This window comes from Pipra filicauda, unplaced genomic scaffold (assembly GCF_003945595.2).
Source record: "Pipra filicauda isolate LSUMZ 115617 unplaced genomic scaffold, ASM394559v2 scaffold14_size4853619_pilon, whole genome shotgun sequence".
Lineage (NCBI taxonomy): Eukaryota > Metazoa > Chordata > Aves > Passeriformes > Pipridae > Pipra > Pipra filicauda.
Window position 1 is genome coordinate 2,273,578 of NW_024103985.1, and position 14,996 is coordinate 2,288,573.

Below are 14,996 nucleotides of genomic sequence, written 5' to 3' on the forward strand. Positions count from 1 at the left end.
GACAAGCAAAGAAGTTGTAACACGGACTTCAAATTTAGGAGACAGATTCAGTGTGGCCTCTCAGCAGGAATGGGTTTGGGTTTTTCACATTTATCTCCAGAGATAACAACATTTGCAGGTCTCTGGTGTTATGGAATCCATTTGTCCTCACAGACACTTAAATCTCTTCGTTCTGTTTCTGTTCCCTTTTTCTTGGGTTAGGGCACCAGATGACAGGTGGAATGGGAAGGGCACAGGTTTGACAACGTGTTGGTTACAGAAAATGGCTCAAACTGTGTCTGACTGTCAAACCAAACACTCACCTTCTCACTGACATCAATCATTCACCAGGGGTTTAAAAGTCTGTGCAAATGGAAGGCTCAATAGAAAATGAGGCTTTCTATAAACTCCAGCAGTCCCTAAACTTAAGAAACATTGTTAATATTGAATTTTTTTGCTTTTATTGATTTAGGCTGTTCTTCAAACAGGTGACGTTGCTTGAAATAGGATTACTTTTGAGCTGATAAAACAAGAGCTGTGTATGAACTTTTTATGAAAGTAGGAGACAGAGAGCAGATGCTACATGGCTGTTACATGAGAGTATTAGAAAAAGTAATTCAGTATCCAACTGTAGGTGTATTTTCTGATATATGCTGTATCTTTTCATACTTTATTTTCATACCACTGGGAAATAAAAATCATCAGGAAGTCATATTGTTTCAATGTCTACAGTATAACCTAATTATTTTTATAATACCAGAGCACTCCTAGTATCTCACAAATAAGGACATTAAAAGCATAAAACACTGAAATGTCCAGTAGGTAAAATGTGAAGAACTCATACAAACCATAAATAATAAATCATTGTAGCAGGTATTAATAAAAAAAAAGGGGAAAAACCAACACTCTTTTGTCTAAAGGGAGTGTCTTTTCTAATCAAATACACCTGTGGCAAGGGTAAGGTGTAATTTTATGATGAAAGGTAATTTTATTCCAGCCTGTTGTTGCTAAAACATCCCTTGACTCGTTGGTTGTGTTTGGGTGAAACTGGTGTTGAGTACATTCAACCAGGGGAACAAAATGGTCTTGGGATCTTTCCAGATGAAATACTCTGGCCTATGAAACAAAAATCCCACTATTTTTTCCTAGGCTAATAATTTCATAACATCTCAGGACTGTTATTTTTTACTTGAGAAAACAAATTCTTCTCGCTTTTGAAACGTCGAAACGCTCTTCCCCCGCCTCGCTCTTTCTCAAGTAGTTCTCAAACAATGGTTTTTCTGTGAGCAGTTTTGGGCTCGTTGGAGTGGTATTTTCAGTCAAAAGAAACATTTGTGGAAGATGCAAGAGAATGTTCTCATGATCATTGGTTTGAGCACATTAGGAGAAGCCGGATTTAGCCAATTTATGTGAAGTTGAAATTCAAAAAAGATTTAAAAAAGCTCTGTGCAACATAACATTTCATAAAGTTGGGTGTTTGTTGTGTGCCTGACTTTAATTTTTACTTTTAGTTTTGGCATATCCTGATCCAAGGTATAATGAGGATTTAGATGCATTTTTCCCGTGGCCACAGGTTGGTCAGTTCCTACAGGACGTTCCAGTAGGACAGACAGTCAAAGATGGGACAAACCAGCTCCACTGCAGACAGGCTGCAAAATTAAGTCTCACTGTCTACATAACTTAAACTGCATCTCCCAGCCTGTAAAGAAGGAATAACAGCAATTCCCTACATTTCAGAAGTGGAAAAAGGTTGTGAGAGGCTTTGATAGAGGGATCACATGAACCGCAGGAGTAGCTGAACGTGGTCAGGCTTGGTGTCACCAGGGGGGTGGAGGGTGCTGTGCAAGGGACACCCATGGCTTTCTGGAACAAGAGTTGGGGCAGTGTTTCAGCCTGCTCCTGGTGTGGTAAAGAAGCTGAAACATGAACTCAGATTTACCTGCTGATGAAGATATTGCAGCTTGATTGCAAGACACCTCAAATCCTTCAGCGGGGAGTCCACGGCATTTTTACAGCTTTAAACCCACACCCATCAAGATCAGGCAAAGTGAGGCTGATGATGTTCATTCACTGATTGATTTCTAGGAGGCCAGTGATGTCTGTTGGTCATTTCCATGGTGATTATTTTATCATGTATAAAGCATAAAGGGAATGGGATGCAGACCGTGCAAACTGACAGTTGCTGTCCATGAGGATGGACACAAAGATCAGTTAGACAGGAAGATAGGACTTAGTTAAATTATTTATTCTGTAACAATTTTTAGCTTTTCTGCTAAGTTAATTTTATTAAAAAGGTTATGTGAAACAAAAAAAAATTATGCACCATATATAGCATTTCTGATGACTATCGTGAACTGTCTGAGGCTTTTCTGTCTTTGATCATAAAACTATGAAACATGTAAAAATCTATGGATTTAACAAGAAATGTACATAGTAGTTTGAGAGCTTCATTAACTTGTCCTGGGCTATCTGGTAGCAAATTGGCAAAGTTCATACTGCTTGGAGGGCCTCAGAACTGCTAACTATAAAATCATCCAGATAGGTAGTTTGACTAAACGTAAAAAAGAGCATAGTCAGCAGGTTAAGTGAAGTGATTATTCCATTATTCCCCTCTGTTCAGCACTCTTCTGAAGTGCTATGTCCCATTTCTGTCCCCTGATACAAAGGAGGTGCTGACAAGCCAGAGTGAGTCTGGCAGATGAGTCTGGTAGGACATGAGAGGGGAGGCTGAAGCTTTTCCTTACACCGTGAGGAAATGTGGATTCTAAGGGCTGCCTCCTACCTGATGAGTGGTTATAGAAGCAGATGGAGCCAAAAAATCTTGGAGATGCACAGTGAAAATGTGCCAGGCAACCCAGGCACATCTTAGCCCAGGAAATGCTGATTAGATCTAAGGAAAAAAAATTCTCCCCGATGTGGGTGGCCAAGCATTGGGGTGGTTTACACAGAGAGAGGCATCCAGGGTGATGTTAAAATCCCAGCTGAGCTCTGAGCAACAAGATCTACCTTGAGCAGGCAGTTTAGATAAGGTGATCTTCAGGGTCATTGCCTTGTTAATTCACTGTGATCCCTGGAGGCAAAACCTCTTCCACTTCCCTACTTAGAAACTTTTCCTCAACCTGCTCTGAACTCAAATTTTACTGTTAGCACTTTGCACTGTGAATTCTGAGGTGAACATTTTTAGGAGCTGTTTAGTCAAACCATTTTCTTTGTATTTGACTGCAGAACCTCTCCAGTAGAGCCAGGAGAACTTTTGCAGTGTGAGGGAGATCTGTTTTGCTGCCTGTGTTTCAGTTAAGCCTTTTGAGGTGACCTTTAATAAAGAAACCACTATCTTATGGAAATCATATTTCCTAAGGTATAATCTGAAGAGCTCCTCCATTTTACAGTTCAGTAGTAAAATTTACTGTGGATCAAACAGCATTATTTGTGGACAAAGCTATTCACAGTAGACTTGCAGGACTGCACTTGCATTTGAGCAGAATTATTTTGTTTTTGTGTAGGTGGGGGCATCAGAATTTTTTCTGTGGCTCTGCATGTGTAACTATTCTGTTCTTCTACACTGGTTCTTTGCTTTCAGGAGTTATTGGAGCACTGAAGTGTGAAAACACATGTAACAGCATGCTTAAAGAATTAAAGTGTGGTTAGCAATGAGTGCTACTCAATAAGTGAGGGCAGCCAGGCAGTGCATCAGTAGCTTGGGAATGGTCAATGCACTGATTCTGGCTGTGATGGTGTTGGGTGAACACCAAAAAAAATGTAGGTGTTGGATATGGTGGAGGATATGGGGATATGGGAGCAATGGGTGTTCTGGAATAAGTGAAGATCACAGGAGGAAAAGGGGATCATCACAGGAGGGGTAAAAGGAATGGAGAGACAAGGCAAAGGGAAAGGAAGCATAAATCTGGGAGAAAGAGACTTGTGATCAAAAACCTTTGGCTTTAACTGACAGAAGCTGCTCAGGACACTGATTCTTGCTGTGTCCTGTGTGTGCACATGTGAAGCAAAACAGGGAGAGATGTTTATTTGGCTTAAACTGTTAGAGCATTGTTGATTTTAAAAACCCTGTCCTTGTTTATGCTAGCAGATGATCTGGCCTCAAAAGCATTCCCACTGGCTGTATTCTACATATTGGAAAATTTTAATTGCACTCTTTTTTTTTTTTTTTTTTTTTTTATTTTATTAAAGTCTCCTCTCACTTGCTTTTATCAGGAGTAACATTTTCCTTTTTCTGGAAGACTCAAGACCAACAGGCCAAGTTTCTCCCTGCCTCTGGTGGACGGGTAATTTCCAGTGGTTTCAAAATCTGTTCAAACGAAGGTGAAGGCTCAGTGGAATTTTACACCCGTGGGAATGCAATGATGAAGTGGAAAGCAAGCTTTAGCCCACCAGGTAGAATTTATAATTTAAAAAAAACCAAAACGTAATTTCTTTGTTACTTTTTGCTCTATGCTTGCAGATAGAGGTAGTGGTAAGAGCACAACATCAGGAAAGAGAAGTAGATATATAAAAATAGCTACAGATCTCTGTGCTTGAGAATTCTCTTGATGAGGGGAGAGAGAGATAAAGTACAAACTGAAAAAGTGCTATTTTATTGTAGAACATTTGCCATTCGGTAACAGGCCTTGGATCCAGCTTCCAGTTGTTTCTGAACTATTGACATCAATAGATTAATGCATGTTTAGATGGAAACATGAGCAAAGAATGCTGGTTAATCCCTGACAGTTCTCAGTATATTCCAAAACTGGTGGGCTGTCTCTGCTGCCTCCTAAATTAAGACTTTATTTGGTAACTATCTAACTGGGTGTTTAGTGCTTTCATAATTTTGTTATCTGTTGAGTGTCAAGTTTTCTATGCCATGCCATAGTATTAATAAACATTCTGCTATATCACATATCTTACTGCTTCTATCTAAACTGTGTATTGTAATACCTAATGACTGGAACAAATTCTGGTCTTCTGATCATGCTACTGACATTAATTTGACTACCTGTGCATTGTTAAAATAGGACTTTCTAACCTCATAGTAGCAGAGTTTTGCACAGTTTAATGGATCAGTTTAGAAATCTTATTTTAAGAGAAAAGCTGCAAAATCGTAAGAATAACTCGCACTTTTGTGGTTTATCCAATCCAAGTAGAAATTAATATTATGTTTTCTAACTCTCAAGCATAACAAAGCAACAGTGACAGCTTTTAATTAGTCTGTTTGCTTGTTCTCCAGTTCTTGCAGCCTTTATGCTGTTTTTGCTGAGCTGAGTTTTGAGACAGTATTGAAGAGACCTCAAATCTTGGCCAATAATACTCAACAACTGTAATTTATGGAGCTGCAGTGAGCCCAAGTTCAGACAAAAGCTAGCAGGCATTCTGCCAAAGCATGGGCTTCCCCATGGGTATAAAGATTAATATACACAGCATCAGCATTCCATAAGTCACTCTTAGCACTTCCTATGCAGCTCCACACCATTGCAAGAGTCAGCAAAACCACCCTGAACAGGAAAGGCTCCAAATGGGATTGATTCATGGCTTTTGCTGTGACTTTTATTGTCCTGCAGGTCCTTATTGGACTCACATTCTCTTTACCTGGAAATCAAGAGAAGGGCTGAAAGTCTATGTCAATGGAACTCTGAACACAACTGACCCAGATGGGAAAGTGTTCTATGATTATGGAGACCCCAGTGCCAATCTCCTGACAGGGACAGAGGGGGAGCAGAGCAAGCGCTACGTGAACGGGGCCTTCGATGAATTCATCATCTGGGAAAGGGCACTGACCCCCCGGGAGGTCGAGCAGTACTTCACAGCTGCTGTTGGTGAGTGTCTGCATGGCTAGAGTTCATCATCTCTAAAGCTGCTGACTTATAAATGCTCAGTGTGCAGGGTTTGCATTTGTTTTACATCTCTCAGCTACTCAGCACAACTTTTAGAGGCGCAAAATTTCAGCTCTGAATGTCGCCGGGACACTTGGCTGCCTTTGGATGTGCAACCTTTTCATCTTGGGTTCCTTCACCTGGTGATAAAGAGACATTAACTGCTTGGGAACTAAAAGAAAAGAGATCAACTGAAATGTAATAGAAAAAGAGATCAGCTGAAATGTAATAGAAAAGGCAAAGAATCAGGATTAGAACAAAGTCTGGCCAGTAAATCCTGTCAGTGGTTCTATGGATCCTTATAATAAACCTTTCACTGCAAGAAGGACTGTTGCTATTAAGTGTGAGCAGCAATTAGAAAGCATCCATTTTAGGAATAAAGCTATGGGGCACCTGGAACATTTGGCTTTGCTGGAAGTTTCCCTGCCTTCATTTATTCTTACCAGGTTTCTGAGAGCTAAAGCAGTTACACCCATAACTCATGTGCTTTTAAACCCACGGGAACCATTTTCATAACACAGAACTTCTGATGCGTTCCTGGAAATGAGAATGTGCTTGTTTGTGACTTCAAAGTTTGATTATGCCAATCAAATATATACAAAATGTGTTTTATAAAAAATAAAGTATAAAGTAGTTTATGCGGAATTGACATCACTGAAAAACAAAACCTTCCACCTGGTATATAATGAAGCAATCTATTTGATTTGCCACACAAATAGTAGGAACTTCACTCAAGTATTTTATATTAAAGCCTTTTTATTTTAAAAAGTGATTCCTCTGAAAGTCTTCAGAACTTCTGATTGTGAGACTATTCATTTGGTAGTCATTTGATACAGGAAATAGCTTTAAAAACTTTAAAAAAAAATTTATAATGCTCTAGTCATGTTGGAAAAAATGCTTTTGTATTTGGCTGCTGTATCTTTCACAACAATTGAGGGTTACTATAACACCATCCAACTCAAAGCTACCATAAATCAGACTCTTTGATTAATGTAACTCAAGAAGAATGTTCCGGTGCTGAACTCAAGAGCGGCAGATTTTCGAATTGCCCTGGTTCATCTATATGTGTGCCCTGTCTCACTGTCACAGAACTATGGCTTCTGTAAATACAAAGGGAACTCTTTTTCTTTAACCCCTTGAATCCTTGTGAACTCGCAGCAACCACCCTCGGCTCCCCCATTTTCCCATCTTCGCTCCAATAAATAACCAAGGCACCGTGGAAAGCCCTTCCCACAAAAGCAAATCCTGCTCAGGGCTTAAGTTTTTACTCCTCCCCTCTCTACTTTGGTTTGGAAAGAGTCTTATTGGGGCTCAAAACATCTGGTTGGTGGACACTGATGTTTGTAGCTCCCTTTTGAAACCCTGCAGAGAGAGTGGGGGCCTCCGAGTCTGTTGGGGGGAAGAGCTGTTGGACAAAGGTGGATTCCAATGTTTCAACTGTACACTTGCCCTCTTTGAAATTAAATTATAGCACTTGAAATTCCTGTTTGCAAACAAAGATTTGAGTATTTAAGATTTAGACTGCTGCAGTGCTCATCCACACAAAGGTGAGGAAATAAAATTGATGAGAGAATCGGAAAATTAAGTGTCTTAAACAAGCATGTGTAGCTGCAGTAATGAAAATAAGTAAAATCTACAGAACAGCAAATCTGTTGCTTCCAGGTAGAACTGATTCAGCTTGCAGAGGGAAAATATATATATATATAAATATGTATATGATATTTAAATGTCAGATTTGTTAATGCTCTCATTTGTGTTTGTATTTTTCCAGGGGTGCAAGTTTTGCTTTCTTCCACAATTCCATGGTCTCTGATGACAACCACTACAAAACCTGTGGTAGGACAGTCCTCCTAACTCTTTTCTGTGATGTCAGAACGTGCATATATTGCATACAGACATGTCTCACTTCATAATTTGCATTAATGGCACTTAGTACCCCAATTATATATACTTTTGGATATGCATAGGGAGAATTTTTAGCCACTATGGAAAGATGGAAGTACTACACAACTCCTAAAGGAAGACAGATGAAAGAAATTAACTGTTAAATAAAATATTTTTTATATTAAAAAAAGGGAAAAAAGTAGCAACTTCTGAAGTATTACATTTAACTTTGAAGATGTAGGACATGAAAAATCATTTTGATAATTGTTCCTTTTGTTTCTTTTAAAATTAGAAAAAAAACCCGCCGCAATAACAAAACTGGTTTTCATTTGTTTAGTGAAGGTGCAATGAAAAAGATGAAAATTTTTCATATGGAGAATAGATACAATTAGCTGTAATCAATTAGCTGTAATCAGCCCATGTGCAATTAGCTGTTGCAGTATATTGTCATGTTCTTGCTTTCTGCAGTATCAGAGTTCTGTTAGTTCTTGTTCACTGATGCTTTCAGGAAACCCTGGCAGATAGCAGTGGCTAATGAAAAAATAAATCTTTGAATATTCTGGTTATTCTGTCATCTGTCTATCTATCTATCCATCTATCATCTATCTATCATCTATCCATCTATCCATCTTATCTATCTGTGTGCTTTCCTTTTCCCTTGGCTCCTGTAGCCTCCTGTGTGTGACCACAGCAGCCTGCTGTGCCTTGAGCTCCCTTTTTGGGCTAAACCCATAAATCCTGCTGTCCATATGGGATAACCTGTGCTGAGTTGTGCCTCTGCTGTAGCTCTCCACCAACGCCTATCGACCCATCATCACCAACCTCACCCAGGAGAGAGAGAATTTCCACTCCCCCGACTCCACGCTGGGGTACCTGGAGAACGTGTCCTTCAGCTTGCCCAACGAGTCCCTGTCACAAAACACTGCTCTGAGCCTCACAGAGGTAAGTGTCTCTCACGCCAGGTGGCACTGAAGTTTCTCCAGAACCTGGAAATATCAAACACGGTTTTTAAAGTTTTTGCTTGTTGGAGAAAATAGGTGTGAAAAAAGCAGTAGCTGCTTTGGGGGAGGGGGGTAGCAGAAAGTGAGCTTCAACCAGAGAGGATGGTTTAGAGATCTCATTGGTTCTTGAAGATATTATTTAGTGCCTTTGGATCTCTCACTGTGAGACATTTTGGTGTTGGAGGATGTCCCCAGAGCTGGGGAAGGGTCTGGAGCACAGATCTGGTGAGGAGCAGCTGAGGGGGCTCAGCCTGGAGAAAAGAAGGCTCGGGGAAGACCTTATTGCTCTCTACAGCTCCCTGACAGGAGGTTGTAGCCAGGTGGGAGTTATCTCTTCTCCAAATAACAAGCAATAGGACAAGAGGAAACGGCCTTGAGTCGCACCAGAGAGGTTCAGATTGGATATTAGGGAACATTTCTTCACTGAAAGGGTTGTCAAGCCCTGAAACAGGCTGTCCAGGGAAGTGGGAGTGTCACCATCCCTGGAGGTGTTTAAAAGGTGTGTAGATGTGGCACTTGGGGACATGGTTTTGTGATGGGCTTGTCAGTGCTGAGTTACTGGTTGGACTGAGTGATCTTAAAGATCTTTCCCAACCTAAGTAACTTAAGCTAATCTACAGAGAGAAAAAAAGAAGGTGGCATTTTCTGCAGTCTGAGCTGAGACTATGGGGTCACGTTCTGCTAACATAAAGTTAGCCTGCTGTAAAATGATGGGCATCTAATTCCCTGATTTCAGCAGGCTAGAAAGCTATTGTTACAGTAATCAGCTCTGGCCCCGCTAGTGATTGTTCCTTTAAGCCCGCGGGTAGTACCAGGGTGAGGAGGATGCTTTACTCAGACAAACAAAATAAATAAATGCCTCTGCAAACGACACAGGACAGCAATTGATAGGTCGGGTTAAAAGCTTGGCGTTTGCAAACTGCAAAGCTCGGATTTCACGGATCACAGTTTAATATGTAGCAAAACCCCTTCTAAAAAACTCTAATACATCGTTTCCTTTGTTTTACTGAAAAATTTGTGTGGGCTTTAAACCGCAAATGGAACATGGCCCCGCCAGACACCACTACCTGTTTCCCACATCATTCTAGTTGCTCTTTGGTTGCTCATTCATGCTGTCTGATGCTGCTTTGTCTGCCATGAAAGTGATTTGCAGACAAAAATGTGGGACGTGATTATCTTTAGCAAAGCTATTTTGGGAAATAAACACAAGAGAGTCCTGATCATACATCCCGACTCTGTCATTTGTCTGATTGATGGCTGGGCTTTGTATTGTCTGCAGCTAATTCCCTGAAAGGCAGGCACTGAGCATGCATGTGATTTTCTGTGGAGTTATCTCTGTCCTGATTGTTGTACGCCTCACAGCACAAGGAAATTTGATTTAAGTGATACACAATAAACTTTCTGATTCCTGACACGCATTTATAATGAATGGCTTCTGACAGATCTGGTTTGTGTTTTGCTGTGTCATGTCTTCCACACTTCACGGTGGAACTTCTTCTATATTCAGTTGTTCTATAAAGACATTTTAATAGATAAGTTTAAACAGGAATTGTGGGGTTTTCTCTTTTAATTTTCAGTGCCATTTTCTGTGTTTCCTTTTGTCCTTGGCAAGGCTCCTTAGGACTGTGACTATATTGTGCTGAGCACTCGATTGGTGCCCACTGTGACAGCTCTTGACCCTAAACCCAAACTTGAAGTGCAAAAGTTAAGCAGCTAATAAATTGTACTAAGTGAGGGGAAATCTATCTAGTGCTGTGGAAAAATGTAGTCATTTAAGACCAAAAGAGGCCTACAAGAAAGATGGAGAGGGACATTTTATCAGGAACTGTAGTGTCAGGACAAGGGGGAATGGCCTCAAACTGAAGGAGGGTAGGTTTAGATTGGATATTAGGAAGAAATTCTTCCCTGGGAGGGTAGTGAGGCCCTGGCACAGATTGCCCAGAGGAACTGTGGATGCTCCATCCCCAGAAGTGTCCAAGGCCAGGTTGGACAGGGCTTGGAGCAACCTGGGATAGTGGAAACTTTCCCATGGAAGCAGGGCTGGAACAAGATGATTTTTAATGTCCCTCCCAACCCAAACCATTCCATGATTCTATTGATGTCATATGAGTTCAGACAAAATGGGAGAATAAGTTCACTTTAGTGTTCAGTTCCCAACAAGTTCACTGAGTGTCAGCTCAGCTGTGGGATAATCACTGCACTCTGGGAGTTACACAGTGGTGTTGCTTTTAATAAATAAATTATTACCTTAAAATGTCACCATGCAGAACATGGTGAGAGTGCTGGCAGGTAGAGATGGATCTGTGACTTGAATGGCAGTGGGCTTGTCATGTTGGCATAAACCTCAGACAAATCCTAGCAGAGACCTGCCTTGGATCCTTTGCCAGGAGATGTAACTGATTAATAAATAATCAAATAATGGAGTTTTATTTATCTTTTAGGCATTTTTAAAAGCTATTGAAGACTTTATGTTATTGCCCAACCTGATTGATGGACCACAGGTAAGACAAATGGGTTCAGATTTGTAGCTTGCTTTGGTTGCATAAATTCATATGGATGGTAATGGAACTGGTGGTCCCTATTATTATGCTTGTTAGGGCTTTTTTGGCACTGTGACTTACTTATTTTCTTATCTGTCACTTCCATATTTGCAGTAAAGATACACGGGGAAAAAATTATCTAATTCTCTTTTATAATATGTTCTTGAGGGTTAAAATAAAGGAACTTTATCTGCTGCTGTTTCCACATATTTCAGGATGAATGAAACAAAACTGTACTTATAAAATAATAAACATTGTCACTAAAGTAAGTTTTTAACCACTCCTTTTTTAGCACTGACCTCTGATATTTGAAGGTTTATATTTTTTGGTAGATTGATGCTTTTCAATGCACATGAAATATGTGGTGGTGCTTACCTGTTTTGTGATCTGAAGCTTTGAGAGAGATTAGACCTGATATGGGGAAAAATGACCTGTATCAATGTTCTTTCTTTTCTAGTCTACCTATTATTGTGCCAAGGAATACCCGCAGGGTGAATCCAGGAGTTTCCTGAGATTTTTGCCTGAGTCCTAAGAAAGCACAGATTGCAGAACAGAGAACTTTTAAACTGAGAGAAGGAGAGGCTAAAGCAAATCAAGGTCTCATTGAAGTCTAAAATGCTTTTAAGACAAAAAGATGTCTAATTGATTTAAGTTCTTAGCCTGAAATCCTTGATCATCTCTGATGTAAATGGATTTCAGATAAAACTGAAACATGCATTAACTCTGAGATTTTATGGATCAGGTTTCAACCTGCAGGGTTAAAGTAGCTTTATACTTTAAAGGAGCATTTTAATAAGATAAAACTGTAGTTTCTCATCTTGTGTTCCAACACAGATCTGAAACTGATCTTTAAGTATTGTCAAAAAAATTCTTCACAGTTCTTGGCCTCATTCTGCTGAATCCTCAGTATAATTGACTGTCAAATGCTGGTGGGAGCAAGAGTCATTTGGAGACATTCCATAAAACATAGTATTTTATATAGTTGGGCTCTGGGTGGCATCAGTTTGTGTAACATTTTACCCACTAGACGTGGAAAAGGCCACGTTTGGCTCGGGGCAGTTGAATGATGAGTCAGGCAGGGATTTAACCTGGCGTGGTTTTGTGCTGTGAATGACAGTTCCTTTGCTGCAGAACCTTCTCTTCCTTCCCCCCTCAGACAGCTCACGTGTTTGGCAGTTTGATCCAGACCGTGGACACCGTCATGTCTCACGTGACGCGCAACCTGGACGAGGGCTCCTCTCCCTCCACTATCGAGGGCACGTCCCCTGTGGCAGGTGGGTTTGAGCAGGGACATTCCCTCTGGTGGGACTGAACAGGGACATTCCCTCTGGTGGGACTGAACAGGGACATTCCCTCTGGTGGGACAGAACAGGGACATTCCCTCTGGTGGGATTGAGCAGGGACATTCCCTCTGGCAGGATTGAGCAGGGACATTCCCTCTGCTGGGATTTAGCAGGGATGTTCCATCTGGGCTGTCTGGGTGTCCCAAATGCTTCCATGCTTGCAGCCCCTCCTCTGCCAAAACGGGGGAGGGAATCAAATTGGGTGATTTTCTCTTTTGAATGCAAACCAGAGCTTCGGTTGTAGAAAGATGAGTGTGCAGTTAGTCCAGAGGTAATCGGCTCTGACTGTGCTTGAACTCCCTCGAGGTTATGTGGGGAGGAACTCAGAATATGAATTATATGTGGAGAATCTGGTAATACTATGCTAACAGAGTTAAAGGGCCTAGAGCTCTTATGCAGCACTTCGAAGTCACAGATGTCTGGGTGCTACAAAACCTTAATTTTTGCAAGAGGTTGAAAATAATAGGAATAGTTTTGACCTTTTTGCAGAATTTTATTTTACTGCTCTTTAACGTCCTAGCACTCTCACTTCATCTGCATCTTTGGGTGCTACAGGTATCAAAGGTAATTTATTTCTTCTGGCATTCTGCTGTGCCTTCAGGGGTAAATAACCTGAGCAGTCCCCAGCAGCATTAATCACTGCATGTGCTCTCCTGGACACTGGGATTCTCAAATGGAGGACTGAAATAATGCCTTCAAATGTCAGTGGAAGAGAGCTATTAATCTGTTTTGCTTGCCCTGGTAAGCTCAGTGTTTGAGGCTGGGTGAAGTGATCCATGGTATAATAACAGTGCACGTAGCACCTTTTCTGTCATAAAGGAGTCAGATATAAAAGGCAATTTTATACTTGGGGAATTTACTATATTTTCTGCAAACATATGGGGTTTTAAATTCAAGACTTGCAACAGCTATTAGGGAAGTCTAGTTAAACAGTCAAGTAGGTTGTAGAGGCTATTGATTTTATGATATTTTTGTTTGGGTTATCACACAGATTACACTGTGCTCAAAATGCATCCTCAGACTCTGAATTTGTCCCACTATCGATTTCCATCTCGGGGGCAGAGTTATATTTCCATTCCCAGTGAAGCTTTCCATGAAAAAGGTAAGGAAAAGATTAAAGGGAGGAGTGGAGTCATGTACACAGGGTATCCAAAATTGGTTTTGCTTGAAAACAAGTTTTGGTTCACTTTATTTTTCCAAGTAACTGATTTGATCCCTCTGAGGAAGCAGCAGTTGTCCTGTCATACCAATGGTAGAGTTTTCATATTACTTGAATTAATGTTGAATAATAGAGCTGGGCCACAGAGACTGAAGCCATTTAATTTTGACACATTTTTATATTAGAGAAACCTTAATCTTGTAAATTTGTTTTAATCATCTGAACTGGTTATTTTTAAGAAATTCCAGGTTGTCAGATTAGGTATTGCTTATCCCTTCATGCAAAATTGCTCTTTTGTGTAAAATTAAATGATAAAATGACAGGTTTAAGCAATAGCAGCTACAGAAATGAAATGAAGATATAGGCTGCAGTCATGGCAAAAAGGCAGCACTCAGAAATCCATACCTAAGCCAACATTTTAATAATCTCAAAAGCAAGGTATGGCAAAAAACTGCAGCTTTATTCAAGACTCTAAAATAACTATTTGAAGTTAATTATCTATGTTTTACTCTGGGATTGAGTAAAGTATCTACCCCCATCCTCAAATCTTTGAAAAGTCTGACTTATGTGCCCTAAATTCCAACACACAAAATTTGCTCACCCACAGACCTTTCTGCAGTCACCTCTGTCAAAGGATGGTCAGTCCCTTTTCACAAAGTGCAAAGTTAGCTGAAAATAACCTGCAGAGAGAAATTCTCTAATAATTACTGAACTGTCTGCCTGATTTGTGATGACAGCTTTGTTGCTTTGCACTGGCAGGTGCTCTGGCTGGACACTGCAAGTGCTCTGAGGTTTGAACAACTATAATTGTAAACCAGCTTGTAAGGCCAAAACCAGCATGTGAGAGGACTTTTTTCCTTTCCCACTTATAAAATTTCTCACCAAGCAGAGTTTTTTTTTTCTTCAGAACGTTGTCATGCTTCGTATCCCAAAATTATCCAGTGCATTAAATATTTTATTCTTTTTCCACCTAAAGCTCACTTCTGAGAAATTTCAGCCCTCAGGCCACACTTCTACACTGCCCAGATGAGCTAAGCTAAAAAAATCACCTTAAACAGTTCACACTATAAATACTTGGAACCCAGCAAAAGGGGTAGTAAAAGACATTCGCGTGGTTCACTCTTAGAAAATACACATCTGTCTCTTCGCTCAGATGCTGGAGAGCCCAAAAATACTGGAATGTGGGCAGCAAACAGAAAACCAGCATGGGAACTGTTTGCCTGTGT

At 40.4% G+C, this 14,996-nt stretch overlaps 1 protein-coding gene across 1 annotated transcript in view; it reads left to right on the forward strand.

Annotated features, from left to right (window-relative positions):
* Nucleotides 1–14,996, forward strand: part of ADGRD1 (adhesion G protein-coupled receptor D1) — a 135,188-nt gene that overhangs the window by 9,746 nt on the left and 110,446 nt on the right. Inside the window, exons 5-11 of the mRNA XM_027733162.2 lie at nt 4,192–4,371; nt 5,532–5,786; nt 7,615–7,679; nt 8,514–8,669; nt 11,170–11,229; nt 12,425–12,542; nt 13,603–13,713. Coding sequence (XP_027588963.1) covers nt 4,192–4,371; nt 5,532–5,786; nt 7,615–7,679; nt 8,514–8,669; nt 11,170–11,229; nt 12,425–12,542; nt 13,603–13,713 — 945 coding nt within the window. The remainder of the gene's footprint in view (nt 1–4,191; nt 4,372–5,531; nt 5,787–7,614; nt 7,680–8,513; nt 8,670–11,169; nt 11,230–12,424; nt 12,543–13,602; nt 13,714–14,996) is intronic.